Source organism: Mercenaria mercenaria, unplaced genomic scaffold (genome assembly GCF_021730395.1).
Source record: "Mercenaria mercenaria strain notata unplaced genomic scaffold, MADL_Memer_1 contig_1720, whole genome shotgun sequence".
Classification (NCBI taxonomy): domain Eukaryota; kingdom Metazoa; phylum Mollusca; class Bivalvia; order Venerida; family Veneridae; genus Mercenaria; species Mercenaria mercenaria.
In genome coordinates, this window is record NW_026459721.1 from 31429 (window position 1) to 45798 (window position 14370).

Below are 14370 nucleotides of genomic sequence, written 5' to 3' on the forward strand. Positions count from 1 at the left end.
ATTAAATCAAATACCTAAAATAGAAATTCAAAATGATATATTTTATTTAATATATTCGGTTATGAAGAAAATAATATTCATCCATTGTACATATCAAAATATCATTATTCCGAGAGGTGTGACATGTTGTTAATTAGTAATAACGAAAAAAAAACATATGTTTGGATAAAAGACTTTAATAGATTAATGTTTAATAAAACAAAATATCAACATAAACAACATTTCTGTAAATCATGTTTACAAAATGTTTCTCAAGAAAGAATATTAAATGAACACATTCCAAATTGTTCAGCCATTAATGGTACCCAAGGCGTAAAAATGCCAAAAGAGGGAAGTAAAGTTTATTTTAAAAAATATCACAAACAATTATCAGTACCTTTTGTAATTTATGCTGATTATGGTTATGGTTATAAAGTTGTTTGTTGTTATGACGATAAATATACTAAACCAACCCAGATTTATAGAGGCCCTAATGCAGTTCATAAATTTATTGAGAAAATGCTTGAGGAAGAGGAATATTGTAAGGAAATATTTAAAGAACATTTTAATAAAGATTTAAGAATGTCTAAAAAAGATGAAATTGAATTTAAAAAACAAAAGTCTTGTCATATTTATGGAAAAGAATATAAAGAAGATTCAATCAAAGTAAGAGATGAAAAACAAAGTTTTCCAAACGGCCCAAAGGTCCGGGATCATTGTCATATAACAGGAAAATTTAGAGGTTCCTCTCATCAAGATTGTTATATTAATTTTAGATTAACTCACAAAATTCCTTTGTTATTTTTCATAATTTAAGAGGTAATGATTCCCACTTTATTATGCAACAAATAGGAAAATTTAAGAAAGAAGTTAATGTTATTCCAAACAATATGGAAAAATATATGGTATTTATGATTGAGGATTTAGTTTTTGAGTCGGCTAAACGCTGTCAAGCGTTTGACGAGTCCTTGCTATCGCACGATTTCTCATTCTTAAATGGCCTAAAATGTAGTTCCATTGGGTTGTCTCTAATTTCAAAGAGTTCATTGATCGGATGAAGTTCATTTATGTCAATCCTATTTGCTATGACCAATATACGATGTAATCTGTCATATTTATGACTTGTAATTGTGCGATACTCGAATAAAGCCACGTATTTTCTTCCGCGGTAACTCATTAAGCATAAACACGCATAACGATTCTGCGGGATTTGGTAATACATTTGCGCATATGATTATGGTGACGAATTTTATGCCTTTTTGTCACAAAATAGCAAATATGATGTTCACAAATTCAAATAAAAACTGCATATTAACTTATTAGCCAAATTATCCATTTGTTACCCTGTCCGTTTCAAAAAATAATCTTTAAAATCATTGCGCAAATAACAAATTTATTGTGCTGTGCATTTTATGAATTGCGCAGACTTACAAAGCTTGCGTAACATCCAGCAAAAGACAAAATATAGTTCCAGAACATACTGCTAGTATTTTATTGAGTGGGTACCTCTGAAAGCATTGGAATGTCTCTTATCAAAGAGTTTACCACATCGGTGAAATTAAATTATGACAGCTTCATTTTAAATGACCCGAATAAGATATGTGCAGTACGTTAATTCTTCCGCGAGACTTCGCGGATGAATCCTAACTACATTCTGGACACTTCTCGGCGAACACGCGTGACCTGTTTATAACAAAGCTTCTACGACTTTGCGAGGGTTGAATTTTGTAGTCAGTAAACGGATAAATTATCGGAAGAAGAAGCTCTTACTTGTTTATTTAGTTACTTCTGATATTAAAAATGATATTAATTCTTATTTTTCGAGAAATAAACAAATCGGCGAAACATTAAATTGTATTTTCTTGTAGTTTTTGAAATCGAAAGTAGATCGTCTATGTTTGGCTGCTTTGACGAAACGAAACAACTTTTTTTATGAAAAGATTTAAATAAGAGGTAATTTAACCGTAAACTTCAATGTCAGATACTGCCAATTGCTGCTAAATGTCTTCGTATCATCACAATTTGTAAAATATATTGTTGAAACTGGAGAAAAGTGTAATCGTATCTGAATATAATATTTTGGGTAAATATCGAGCTGTGTTATGAAATTTTAACATTCAAGTAACATACATGATGGATATTATTGTAACAGAAATGATTCTAGAATTTATTTTTATTACACCTACATATAATCTATGTCAGACTCGTATTCTAGTCCTGAGGCATGATCTGAAAGTAAAAAGATGAAGTGACAGTCATACTTTGGATATTGTAATACTAGAAAGAATCTAGATCGTAACCTTTCTAGAATTTTGACTGGTTTGGATAATTTGCTTATGATTCAGGTTCGCAAAAAAATGAAACCGTCACCCATTCTGCTTTTCATGATGACACATGGCTTGATTTTTGCAGTCAGTAAGCGGATAAATTATCCTGAGAAAGAGCTCTTACTGATTTGTTTAATTACTACTGATTTTAAAAATGATTTAATTCTTATTTTTCGAGAAATAAACAAATCGGCGAAACATTAAATTGTATTTTCTTGTAGTTTTTGAAATCGAAAGAAGATCGTCTATGTTAGAGTGCTTTGACGAAACGAAACAATTTTTTTTATGAAATGATTTAAATAATTTCACCGTAAACTTCAATGTCAGATACTGCCAATTGCTGCTAAACTGTCTTCATATCATCACAATTTGTAAAACATATTGTTGAAACTGGAGATTTTGGCAGTAGAAAAGAAAGTGTAATCATATCCGGATATAATATTTTGGGTAAATATCGAGCTGTGTTATGAAATTTAAACATTAAAGTAACAGACATGATAAATATTATTGTAACAGAAATGATTCTAGAATTTATTTTTATAATACATACATAGAATCAATATCAGACTTATATTCTAGTGCTGAGGCATGACCTGAAAGTAAAAATATGAAGTGACAGTCATTCATACTTTGAATATTGTAATACTAAAAAGAATCTAGGTAATATTTAGAAATTAAAACATAAAATTTTCAGTTAGAAATCGCACCAAAGGCTGTATCAAGGGTCTACATTTTCAAAATTTCCTTGTGGTGATACCCCAAACCCTACTTGCAGGAGGGGGTATCCTCCCACACCCTCCCCCCCATATTGCCACTTTACAGTTTGATACATTTGCCCTTTTACCACCTGCCACAATGCCCATTTCAAAATCTGACTGCAGTTCAAAGCGGGAAGGAACACCCCTCCCCACACCCACCCTGCTAACGACCACGTAAAATGGCTCAAACATTTTTTCAGCCCAGTCTGGGCCTGTCTGTCTACATGAATCAAAACGGATAATTGAAAGTACATAGACTTGGGGACTACTGACATGGTTTTGAAGGGGTTAACAGGTCTAAAATAGAATAAATGATGGTTTTAACTAAATAAGAATTGCATTTATTAATATTGGTTATCTTTTCCGAAATTGGTAGCTAGTCCGAGTAACTTCTCTTAGTTTCGAATGCGCAATTTTCCTGTCAGTGTAAACATTCATGACACTATATATTGACACTCAGCAACATTTACATATCTTTAAACGCAAAAGTAATTATACTTTAAATTCACATCCCTTATAATATGATTGAACAATACCTAGCGTGTGACACGGTTATTGCCAGGCCCCTTATCTGTAAAATATCTGAACAGTTCTTTCGTCCATCCGTTACAAATTGTATGTGGCAATCCGCGCTATAAAATTTCAATATATAAATTTTCATATTCAAATTTTATCATGTGCGAATATATACCAGCCGATAATTGCCTGTTTTGGTAATGTCGGAGGCAAATGTTTACTGGAAAAATATTTATAGTCATGGGCAGTATCTTAGTGTCACCTGTCAAATTGTAGTTTGTACTTTCAACATTTTTATTTTTGCGAACCACTCTTCAATTTTAGAGAAATGTATTGGGTTTAAATACTTGTATAATGTTAATCAAAGTTTTACTAGGCATCGATTGAATGTCCATTTCAACTATTGTAACAAAATCTCTGTTCAGTTGGGGGAAAAAACTAAAACCAAACTGAAACTGGTAGACTATGCTACCAGTACATCAATCATTAGCCGACTCTCAGGCCCTTCAGGCCTTTGATTATTGATAGTTTTCAATTTATGTCTCAATCATTAGACAATTTAGCAAAAAATATTCCAGAATTTAAATATCTTCCGAAAGAATTTCCTGAAAGTTTAGTGCAACTTTTAATAACAAAAGGAACTTATCCTTATGATAACATGGATTCATTTGAAAGATTTAAAGAAAAACGTTACCTTCTAAAAAAGATTTTTATTCAGTTTTAAACTCTACCGATATTACTGACAGAGAATATAAACATGCCAAAGAAGTCTGGAAAAATTTAAAATAAAGTCTATGGGAGAATATCATGATCTATATTTAAAAACTGACATTTTACTTTTAACTGATGTTTTTGAAGACTTTAGAAAAGTATGTCTTGAATATTATAAATTAGATCCTTGTCATTACTTTAGTAGTCCCGGATTAGCTTAGGATGCAATGTTAAAAATGACAGGAATAAATCTGGATTTAATAACTGATATTGATATGTATCTTTTTATTGAAAAGGGACTAAGAGGAGGAATAAGTTATATAGCTAAGCGTTACAGTAAAGCAAACAATAAATATATGAAAGATTATAATCCAAAAGAAGAAAGCAAATACATTATGTATCTCGATGCTAATAATCTTTACGGTTGGGCAATGAGCCAACCTTTACCCTCTGGAAACTTTAAATTTATATCCGAAAAACAATATAAGAAATTAGTTGCAAAAGGTATAACTAACTTTATAATTGAATGTGATCTTGAATATCCAAAAGAATTACATATTGAACACAACGATTATCCTTTGGCTACTGAGAAGCTGCATATACCTGAAGAATGGCTTTCTGAGTATAGTAAAAATATTAAAAATTCTTTTGGAATAGGAAAAAGTAATGTTAAAAAGTTAGTTCCAACTTTAATGAAGAAAAATAATTACGTACTTCATTTTAAAAATCTTGAACTTTATGTTCAATTAGGATTAAAAATAACTAAGATTCATAGAATATTAACTTTTGATGAAAGTTCATGGTTAAAAGAATATATTGATTTTAATACTCAAAAAAGATCTAAAGCAGAAAATTCTTTTGAAAAAGACTTTTTTAAGTTAATGAATAATTCTGTATTCGGTAAAACGATGGAGAATATACGTAAGAGAGTTAATATTAAGCTGACGCATGATGAAAACCTTTTATTAAAATATATTGCCAAACCTTCATTTGTTAGTTCAACAATGTTTAATAAGAATTTGTTTGGAATTCATAAAATAAAAGAAAGCTTATTATTAAACAGACCTTGTTACGTCGGAATGTGTATTTTAGATTTATCAAAGTTTTTGATGTATGATTTTCATTATAATTATGTTAAAGAAAAGTACGAGGATAATTGTAAATTACTATTTACCGACACCGATAGTTTGTGTTATGAAATAAAAACCAAAGATGCATATAAAGATTTTTATAAAAATAAAGATTTGTTTGATAATAGTGATTATGATTCTGAATCAAAATTTTATTTCGGTGATAATAAAAAAGTAATTGGAAAGTTTAAAGACGAAGCTGCAGGAATTCCCATTGTTGAATTTGTTGGATTAAGAAGTAAAATGTATTCTTATTTATTAGAAAATCAAGTTAATATTAAAAATGTAAAGGAATTAAAAAACATGTTGTAAAGAAAACAATAGTTCATATAAATTATAAAGATACCTTATATAATTCAACCCAAACTAACCATACCTTTAAAGTTATTCGTTCTGATAAGCACAATATTCTAGTTATGTTATTAATAAAACATCTTTATCATGTTATGACGATAAAAGATATATTAAACGCAATGGTATTAATACATTAGCCTACGGACATAAAACCATAAAATGTTAGGTTATGTTCTAGAACCATAAATTGTTAATTGAATATTCTTAACGTTTAAACCATCTATAAAAATCACACCATCTGTCTTAAATTGATCAGCATAATTAATTGGTATTATTCATTTTTTCTGTTATTTTTTGCATTGTATCTTTGAAGAATTTTATTTTCTTTGTTTTTTAATTCTAATTTAGCTTCTCCTTTATCTATTTTAATTGCATCTATAAGAATAATTAAGATGCAGTTTTGTTTAATTGTTACATTATTACCATTTTGAACTAAACCAGGACTAGCATTATCAACTTTCTATTGAAATAATCCACTATCGGTATTTTCTGTTGCAGATGTTAGAAACAAAGGAGGTTTTCTTACTATTTGTCTTTCTATTTTACTTACTTTTTCCTTTATATTATTGAATATTCCCATTATATAAAAAATTAAGTTTATTAATTAACTAGATAGAATCTGACATAACTTCCTGGTTCTATAGTAAAGTCAGGAGTTCTGGAAGATATGTATTTGACTACATTTGGATAAATTACAAACATCATTCCTCTTTTTAAATTAATTTTATTTTTTTCATTGAAAACATTTGATTTATTTATCCGCTCAGATGTTATATTTTCCTGCCCATTTATTTGACTCAAATCATCAGGTCCACTCAACCATTTAAAATAGATAACCTCAACATTGTGTTTAAGGAAAACGATATTAATGTTGACTTCAATTATGTAATCCCCATCTTGTTGGACCAGAAATACATCTTTATTCTCAAATGCATGATTTATTTTAATAAAACTTTTATAATCTGTAATCTTATTACCTCGAATTCCAAATAATGCCAAAAAATATGTGGTTATTTGTTTTTGTTGTAACTGTTTATATTCAATTAAATATGATCTTGCACTAAGAACCTTTACATGTAGTTGTCTGCTATTGTAACATTCAAAAAGAAACACTTCGTGTCTTACCTTTTCTAGTTCTTCTTCTATTGCTTTATATTTATTTTCATGTTCAAGAATTACTTCAGCTAAATCATCAACTCGTTTTGTTGTAACTTTATCGGAACTTTTAATTTCATTGTATATATTGTCTATTCTTTTTTCAAAAACAACGTCTTGTTTATCATATGCATCTAGCTGATCATTAATTATACTAATTGCTTCAACATTAGCAGTGATTGATTCCCCTTGTTTAATTAATTTTTCATTAAACTGCGTTATATCTTTTTGTAATATTTTTGTAATTGTAATTAATTCCACGTACTTTAAATTGTGATGTGTGTCGACAGTACTAATCAAGTCCCGAAGTTGTTTCTTAAAATTTTCTATTTTAGAATTGAACTTTTTTCTAAGGTTATCTAATCTACTATTAAATTCGTTAATATCTTTTTTTAATATTTCTGTAAGTGTTCTTAATTCCGCGTACTTTAAATTGTGACGTGTGTCGACAGTACTAATCAAGATCCGAAGTTGTTTCTTAAAATTTTCTATGTTAGAATTAAGCTCTTTTTTAAGATTATCTAATGTTGTGTCATGATCATCACCTCTTTGTGAAGCTGTCTTTTCAAGTTCAGATTTATATTCTGCAAATTTATTTAAAAATGTGTCGAGTAAATCTTGATGTTTTTTTTGTAAAGTCAGTGTTAAGTTTATTTATTTCTGTTCTGACTTCTAACTGATACATATTTTGTAACTTTTTCTTAGCTTCAATTATCTTGTCTTTTAGTTCTTCGTGTTTAATCATACTATCTTTTAATTCTTGAACTTCATTGTATAACTTTTCAAAATTGGTTCTGAATACTTTTTTTATGTTGTCATCTGTCGAATCAGATTTCTTTTCAAGTTCTTAAATAGAATCCACCATAACTTTCATTTCTTCTTCAAGTTTACCTTGTAATTGATTAATTAATAATGATTTTTTTTTAAGTCTTTTGTTAAATCTTCAATATTCTTTACTTCTTCTATTGTCTGTTTTATAGATTTGATGCCTTCAAGTTTATAGTCTTCTATTACACTTTGAACTTTTTTAAACACAAACTGTTTTGAAACTGCATCGCCGGGTTTATCTGGATTTCCTAGGTTGATTATTTCATTACCTCCCATATCTAATGCTCTGTTCATTGTGTTATCAAGTTCCTTTTTTTATGAAGATACGATTCCGTTTCCTTTTTAAGCTTTTTGAATTGTTTTCTAGTGGCATAATCACTTAAATCAATATCAAATTTAACTTTACTTATACTGTCGGGTTGATTAATTTGTTTTACATCATTAAAAACTCCCATCTATATAATTCCCGTAAAGTTTTTTCTTAAAAACTTCCTTGGTTTGTCAACATATAAGAAATCATATTTTTGTTTTGTTGCATTAGCAAAAGAATCACGATTTAATATTTTGTTCATTACAAATCATATCATTTTCTCTTTTACCCGGACTTTCAAATAAAATATAATGTGAACAGTTAATTCGGATATCTATGGTGTTTTATAGTAAGACTGACTTGAATAAATTACAGAACAGTTTTTGTGACGTCCTTGAATACAGTATTTTGTTATTTCATTTTGAACCTTTTTTTCTTCACATACAAAATCATCAAATATTACTACTTTTTGTTTTTCTGGTTCAAGATTATTAACATCAATTATTTCATTATTAGAACATTCAAGTATTTCATTTGGATCTATTTTAATTTTTTCTGCAATTTCATTTAAGATTTTAATTAAATCTTGATATTTAGATTGTTCTAGGTTTTTAGCATATAGGTATAATTTATTATAATATAGAACATGTGTTTGTCTATTTACAACGACCTGATAAAAGTAATTTTCAAAGTCAGAATCCACATTTATTAGATACATTTAAAGTTAATGCAGCAAATAATCTTTGTACGTTGGAATCTTGTCGTCTTGAAGTTGGAAATGGTGTTTTTTATCCCGAAACGGAATATACAAGTATATCAAGAATTTACGATGATGTTCTTAATTATTCTTATAAACAAATTAATAAAACCACTGGAAGTCTCTTAAATATATCAAATTTTTACATTTTGTTTGGATTTGTTCATTTTAACTTAGAATTTAAAAAAGAAATAATTACAAAAGATCCTAAACATATTACATTAACAGCTAAATTAAATATTCTACCAACAGCTAATATCCGTGTTTACGCAATTATATTGTAGGAAGAAACAGTTGAAATAAATACTATTAGAAATGGACTTATTATTGTTTAAAATAAAGTATAAATTTAATATATAATGGTATCAAATTATATTGAATATAAAGTAAACCTAACAGATGGACAAAAGAAAAATTTAGCACAAGCTTATAATAATAAAATTCCACATACTTTTAGATTAAAACATGAACAATTACGCGGAAACTTCCCTTTACTTTTAACAAAAACACAAATTAATCAAATTGAATAGTCTATTAGAAATAAAAAAGGATTAGAAATTACAATTTCAAAAAAACAAATGTCCAGTCAAGGTCAAAACGGAGGTTTCTTGGGAGCTTTGGCTGGATTAATAGGAAAAACAATTCTTCCGATGGCAGCAACAATAGCTCCAAAAATATTAGCTCCTCTAGGCATCGGCGCTTTGTCAGGCCTTGCCAGTACTGGTGTCAGTAAGTTGTTTGGGAATGGTATGATTTCAGTAGCTAATAATAAGATAAATATGATAATACCATATATAACACCTAATCAAGGAAAACAATTAAGAGGAACGGGAATACTTAAATTAACTCCAAACCAAAAACAAGATGGAGGTTTTTTAGGTATGCTTGCGGCAAGTCTTGGAATACCTTTGATTACATCTTTGTTAAGTGGTAAGGGGCAAGGTCAGGGTATACAGATAGATTCACAAAGAAGACCTTACGGACGAATTCCAATAGTAAAAAAAATAAAAAAATTATAAACAAACCTATTTCTAACTTTGAAATTGAACAATGGGTACAACAATTAAAAATTAAAAACTTTAGGGGTATATTTAGTAGAAATGATCTACCAAAAACAAAGTTGAATAACGAGTGTGGAATAATCAATTTAGATAACTCTATTGGACCTGGAACCCATTGGGTGTGTTATGTCGGGAAAATATATTTTGACCCATTCGGACTTCCTCCACCAAAAGAAATAATCAAATATATACCTGGAGTAAAGTATAACTACATACAATATCAAGACAAAACAAGTACACTCTGCGGTTATTATTGTTTATTTTTCATGAAAATGTTACAAAACGAAGTACCGCTGTATGATTTGTTGTATAAAATATTAAAACCTAATAACCAAGAAGAAAACGAGCAAGTAATAATAAATTATTTTCGTTAATCAGGGTAATTCTTATTGTTTAAAATTTTTTGAAAAATATTTTTTAGATAAAAATAAAAAAAAAAATTTTTTAATTTTATAAAAAGTGCGCTTATAGCGGCATTTCTTATACTACTAACGTGACGTCATTCTAGCGTAAGATTGTTTTAACAGAGACAAGCATATTAGAATAAACCCTTAATATATTGGTTTGTGATAAAGAACAATAATTTTTGGAAGCAATGATCCATCGCTATATTGGTTTGTGATAAAGAACAATATTTTTGGAAGCAATGATCCATCGCTATAAAGTAAAATAGAATTCTCTCGGGAAAGATCGATCGCAATCATGTACATCCAAATGCATAACTGACTGATGTTCTCTCTGTACATCCTTTACGATTTCTACGAATTGATTTTAGGGAGTTTTACTTCCGTTTTGAGGTTGCTATTGATGTCAAACGTTTTTCGCTTCAGTCTTACAACTTTCAACCCAATCTTACTCTTGCGCTGTCAGGTATTCTGTGAATTAACATACCAAACAGATATGTTCGTTGACTGTTGAGAATCTCTGTCTGTTGATGAAGACAAATGAGAAATAGTTTAGACCATGATTTTATTAGCCTGAAAATATCTTTTAACTTTACAAAGTATATTTATTTTATTTTTTGTTTGTATTTCAACAGATCTGAACAAACAACTGATATAAGGAAGTATTTACATTTACCAAAATACACTCATGTAGGTTGTACATAATAAAGATATAAGGATTGTGAACATGGCTACAGCAGCGCCAACAGACAACCGAGTGTATCTTTACCGTTTATTAACACTTAACATAGATTACGGAACTGCAATCGTCAGGAATTTGATTGACGATAAATGCTCAAATGTTCCACTTACAACCCTTCTGGCTCGGGAGAGAAGAACTATAAACAACCTGAGGGCAAACAGAACAATAACGAAGGTTCAGTTTGATTTGTTGTATCCACAAAGTGGCATTCCTACAACGGCGGACTTCGATCTTACTCTTGCAATATGCCTGATGAGGAGCCTGAAACATTTTGGTTTAAATCCCAAGTATACTTGGAATGTTCCCCCTCATCCCGGAGATACTTCACCCGAAGCGGATATATGTCGCTTGCGAATGTATCGCAATGAAGTAAGTAGGGATTCTTCATATAATTCTTATTAAGCACACGAAAAATGCTGCTTGAATCTTAAATGTGATAAGAATCTGACAATTGTGCTACACGCTGTTCAATAGAGTAAATGGATATATGGATTTGTTTTTAAGTAACAAGGAAATTCATTGATGCAATCATCAAAGACGCCGCCAAGTGTTGTGTCTGAAGTACATTTACTGTAATATGAGAAATTACCTAATCATTACTGTATTGGACTGCCTGGTTACAAATTATCAACACAATATTCAAATCCTCTACCTGCAATGAACTTGATCCCTTTACATACAAAATTAAATTAATTATTTCACCAACTAAGGTCAGCACCTGTGAAAAGTTCTTATATGCAGGTGTATGTGTTTGAAGTTTCATATAAATGCAGTTTGTTTGGAAATGATTTGTTTATTTGTTTTGGGTTAAACGCCGTTTTTCAACAGTATTTCAGTCATGTAACGGCGGGCAGTTAACCTAACCAGTGTTCCTTGATTCTGTACCAGTACAAACCTGTTCTCCGCAAGTAACTGCCAACTTCCCCACATGATTTATCAGAGGTGGAGGACGAATGATGTCTTTTATCAAATCGTCACAGAGAACATACGCCACGCCCGGGGATCGAACTCGAGACTCCGCGATCCGTAGACCAACACTCTCCCTAATGAGCTAAGCGGGTGGGCTGTTTGGAAATGAGGAAATGCTTTAAGTTAATTATTTTAGAGTTGTGGTTCACGGAAACCATTATTTTTATTATAATGTAATGAGTGTTTTCTATCCACTGATAAAGTTTCACGTGATCTGGTAATGTCATTTTCTACAATTTCATTGGATATTTGGAAAACGTCGCTCTTTGTGAAAACTTTTTAACCTCCCTTATCAATAAATTAAATCAACACTTTGACGAATGTTTAAATAAAAAAAATATTTTCTACTCTACAAATGAGAAGAATGACAAATTATATGTTTTATATCACATAATAATTTGCATTACATACATTTTTGATGTTTTCTTTATGCCATTTTTTGTTTATTCACTAAAATCTATTGTGCAATATCGCGGGGCCTTTAACACACTATTCACTGTGTTCTTTTTATCGTTTCGAAACTATTCATTACCATCTTTACATGATCCAAAATAAAAGTGTATTCCATATACTCGACGCCGCCTCCTGGCGGCGTCGAATAATACGATATTTTTGGAATTTATCAAGTTTTAATGTAAAGTGATGTGCCCTCATACCAGAAAACAGTTTTTCCAAGTGTAGGAAATATGCTTGTCTTATAACTATGCTTGTTATATTCGAAGTATTTAAACTCGAGTACGTTGTACATAATAAAACGTAACGCGTCGGTTACGCAGTAAACGATTGCTGTAAAATAGTAGATGTCATGCTATAGTGTAATGGCCACACTTTAAACAATTGATTTGCATTGTTGATATTTTATAGACTTAAGTCTGTGCAACACAATTAGAGTAAGATAGGATATGTCCAATATACTTTAATGGTCACATCTTTAATGATTTAGTTGCAGTATTCAAACAGTGTTGCCAAGGAATTTATGGCATAGAACTATCCATGTCCAAATGTACACTGCAGATGTATTTTACATTGGTTGCATTCATGCTTAACGGATTTTACATTTTATATCTGCTTTTCACTCAATATATAGCTTTCAAATTAAATATTACTATACTTACACTTTTTTATTCTTTCAGTTGGCGCATGCATCCTCCACAGCAGGATTTCAAGAGACAGATTTTACAGCTAAATGGGCAGATATCGAAGGGGTATATTCTTCTTAATGTAAAATATACTGTTAGATAGCTTTCCCATTTTATAACTAACGACCACATCAGAAGGGATCACTGTGGGGATCGAACCTTCAGTAATCTTGTGCTAAAACATTACAAGGAAAAGTTACCTTCATTTTCGTAAACTACTTGGAAGTGAAACAAATTTGAAAACCCGCTAGTTAGTATTTTGAAAGATTTAAGTCAATCAAAGTTAAAAAATAAATTACTAATGTATAGCCCACTACACCAACCATTTATGACAAGATTTCACTTTCGATAAACAGAATGTTACGATAATAAAAGCTAGATACGTTTTACAACTACACAATCAGTAAGTCAATTTGTTTTTATTCTCTCTCAAAACTGGTCCTTTATCATAATGTTTTCACTAACATCTGATATTGTTTTTTTAATCCCCCGCCACGAGTGGTAGGGAGTTATAGGAATGGTCTCCGTCCGTCCTTCTGTCCGTAACACTTCGTGTCCGCTCCATATCTCCTAAACCCCTTGAAGAAGTTTCATGAAACTTGGGTCAAATGATCACCTTATCAAGACAATGTGCAGAACTCATGAGTCAGCCTTGTCGACTCAAGGTAAAGGTCACAACTCAAGGTCAAATATTTGAGCCTTCCATTTTGTGTGCAGTCTGTATCTTCTAAACCCCTTGAAGAAATTTTATAATACTTGGGTCAAATGATCACCTTATCAAGACAATGTGCAGAACCCATGAGTCAGCCATGCCGGCTCAAGGCCAAGGTCATAACTTAGGGTTAAAGGTTTGAGCCTTCCATTTTGTGTTCGCTCTGTATCTCCTAAACCCCTTGAAGGATTTTCATTAAACTTGGGTCAAATGATCACTTCATCAAGACAATGTGCAGACCTCATGAGTTAGCCATGTTGGCTCAAGGTCAATGTCACAACTCGGGGTCAAACGTTTGAGCCTTCCATTTTGTGTCCGCTCTGTATCTACTAATCCCCTTAAAGGATTCATATGATACTTGGGTCAAATGATCAACTCATCAAGGCAATGTGCAGAACGCATGAGTCAGCCATGTTGGCTCAAGGTCAATGCCACAACTCAAGGTCAAAGGTTTTAGCCTTCCATTTCGTGTCTGCTCTATATCTCCTAAATCCCTTGAAGGAATTTTATTAAACTTA

The 14370-nt window shown here is 30.6% G+C and overlaps 1 protein-coding gene across 1 annotated transcript in view; it reads left to right on the plus strand.

Annotated features, from left to right (window-relative positions):
- LOC128551806 (E3 ubiquitin-protein ligase DZIP3-like) overlaps positions 1-13206 on the plus strand; it is a gene marked incomplete at its 3' end in the record, with an annotated part of 33204 nt that extends 19998 nt beyond the window's left edge. Inside the window, exons 2-3 of the mRNA XM_053532721.1 lie at positions 10926-11401; positions 13135-13206. Coding sequence (XP_053388696.1) covers positions 11018-11401; positions 13135-13206 — 456 coding nt within the window. The remainder of the gene's footprint in view (positions 1-10925; positions 11402-13134) is intronic.
- Between the last annotated feature and the right edge of the window lie 1164 nt (positions 13207-14370).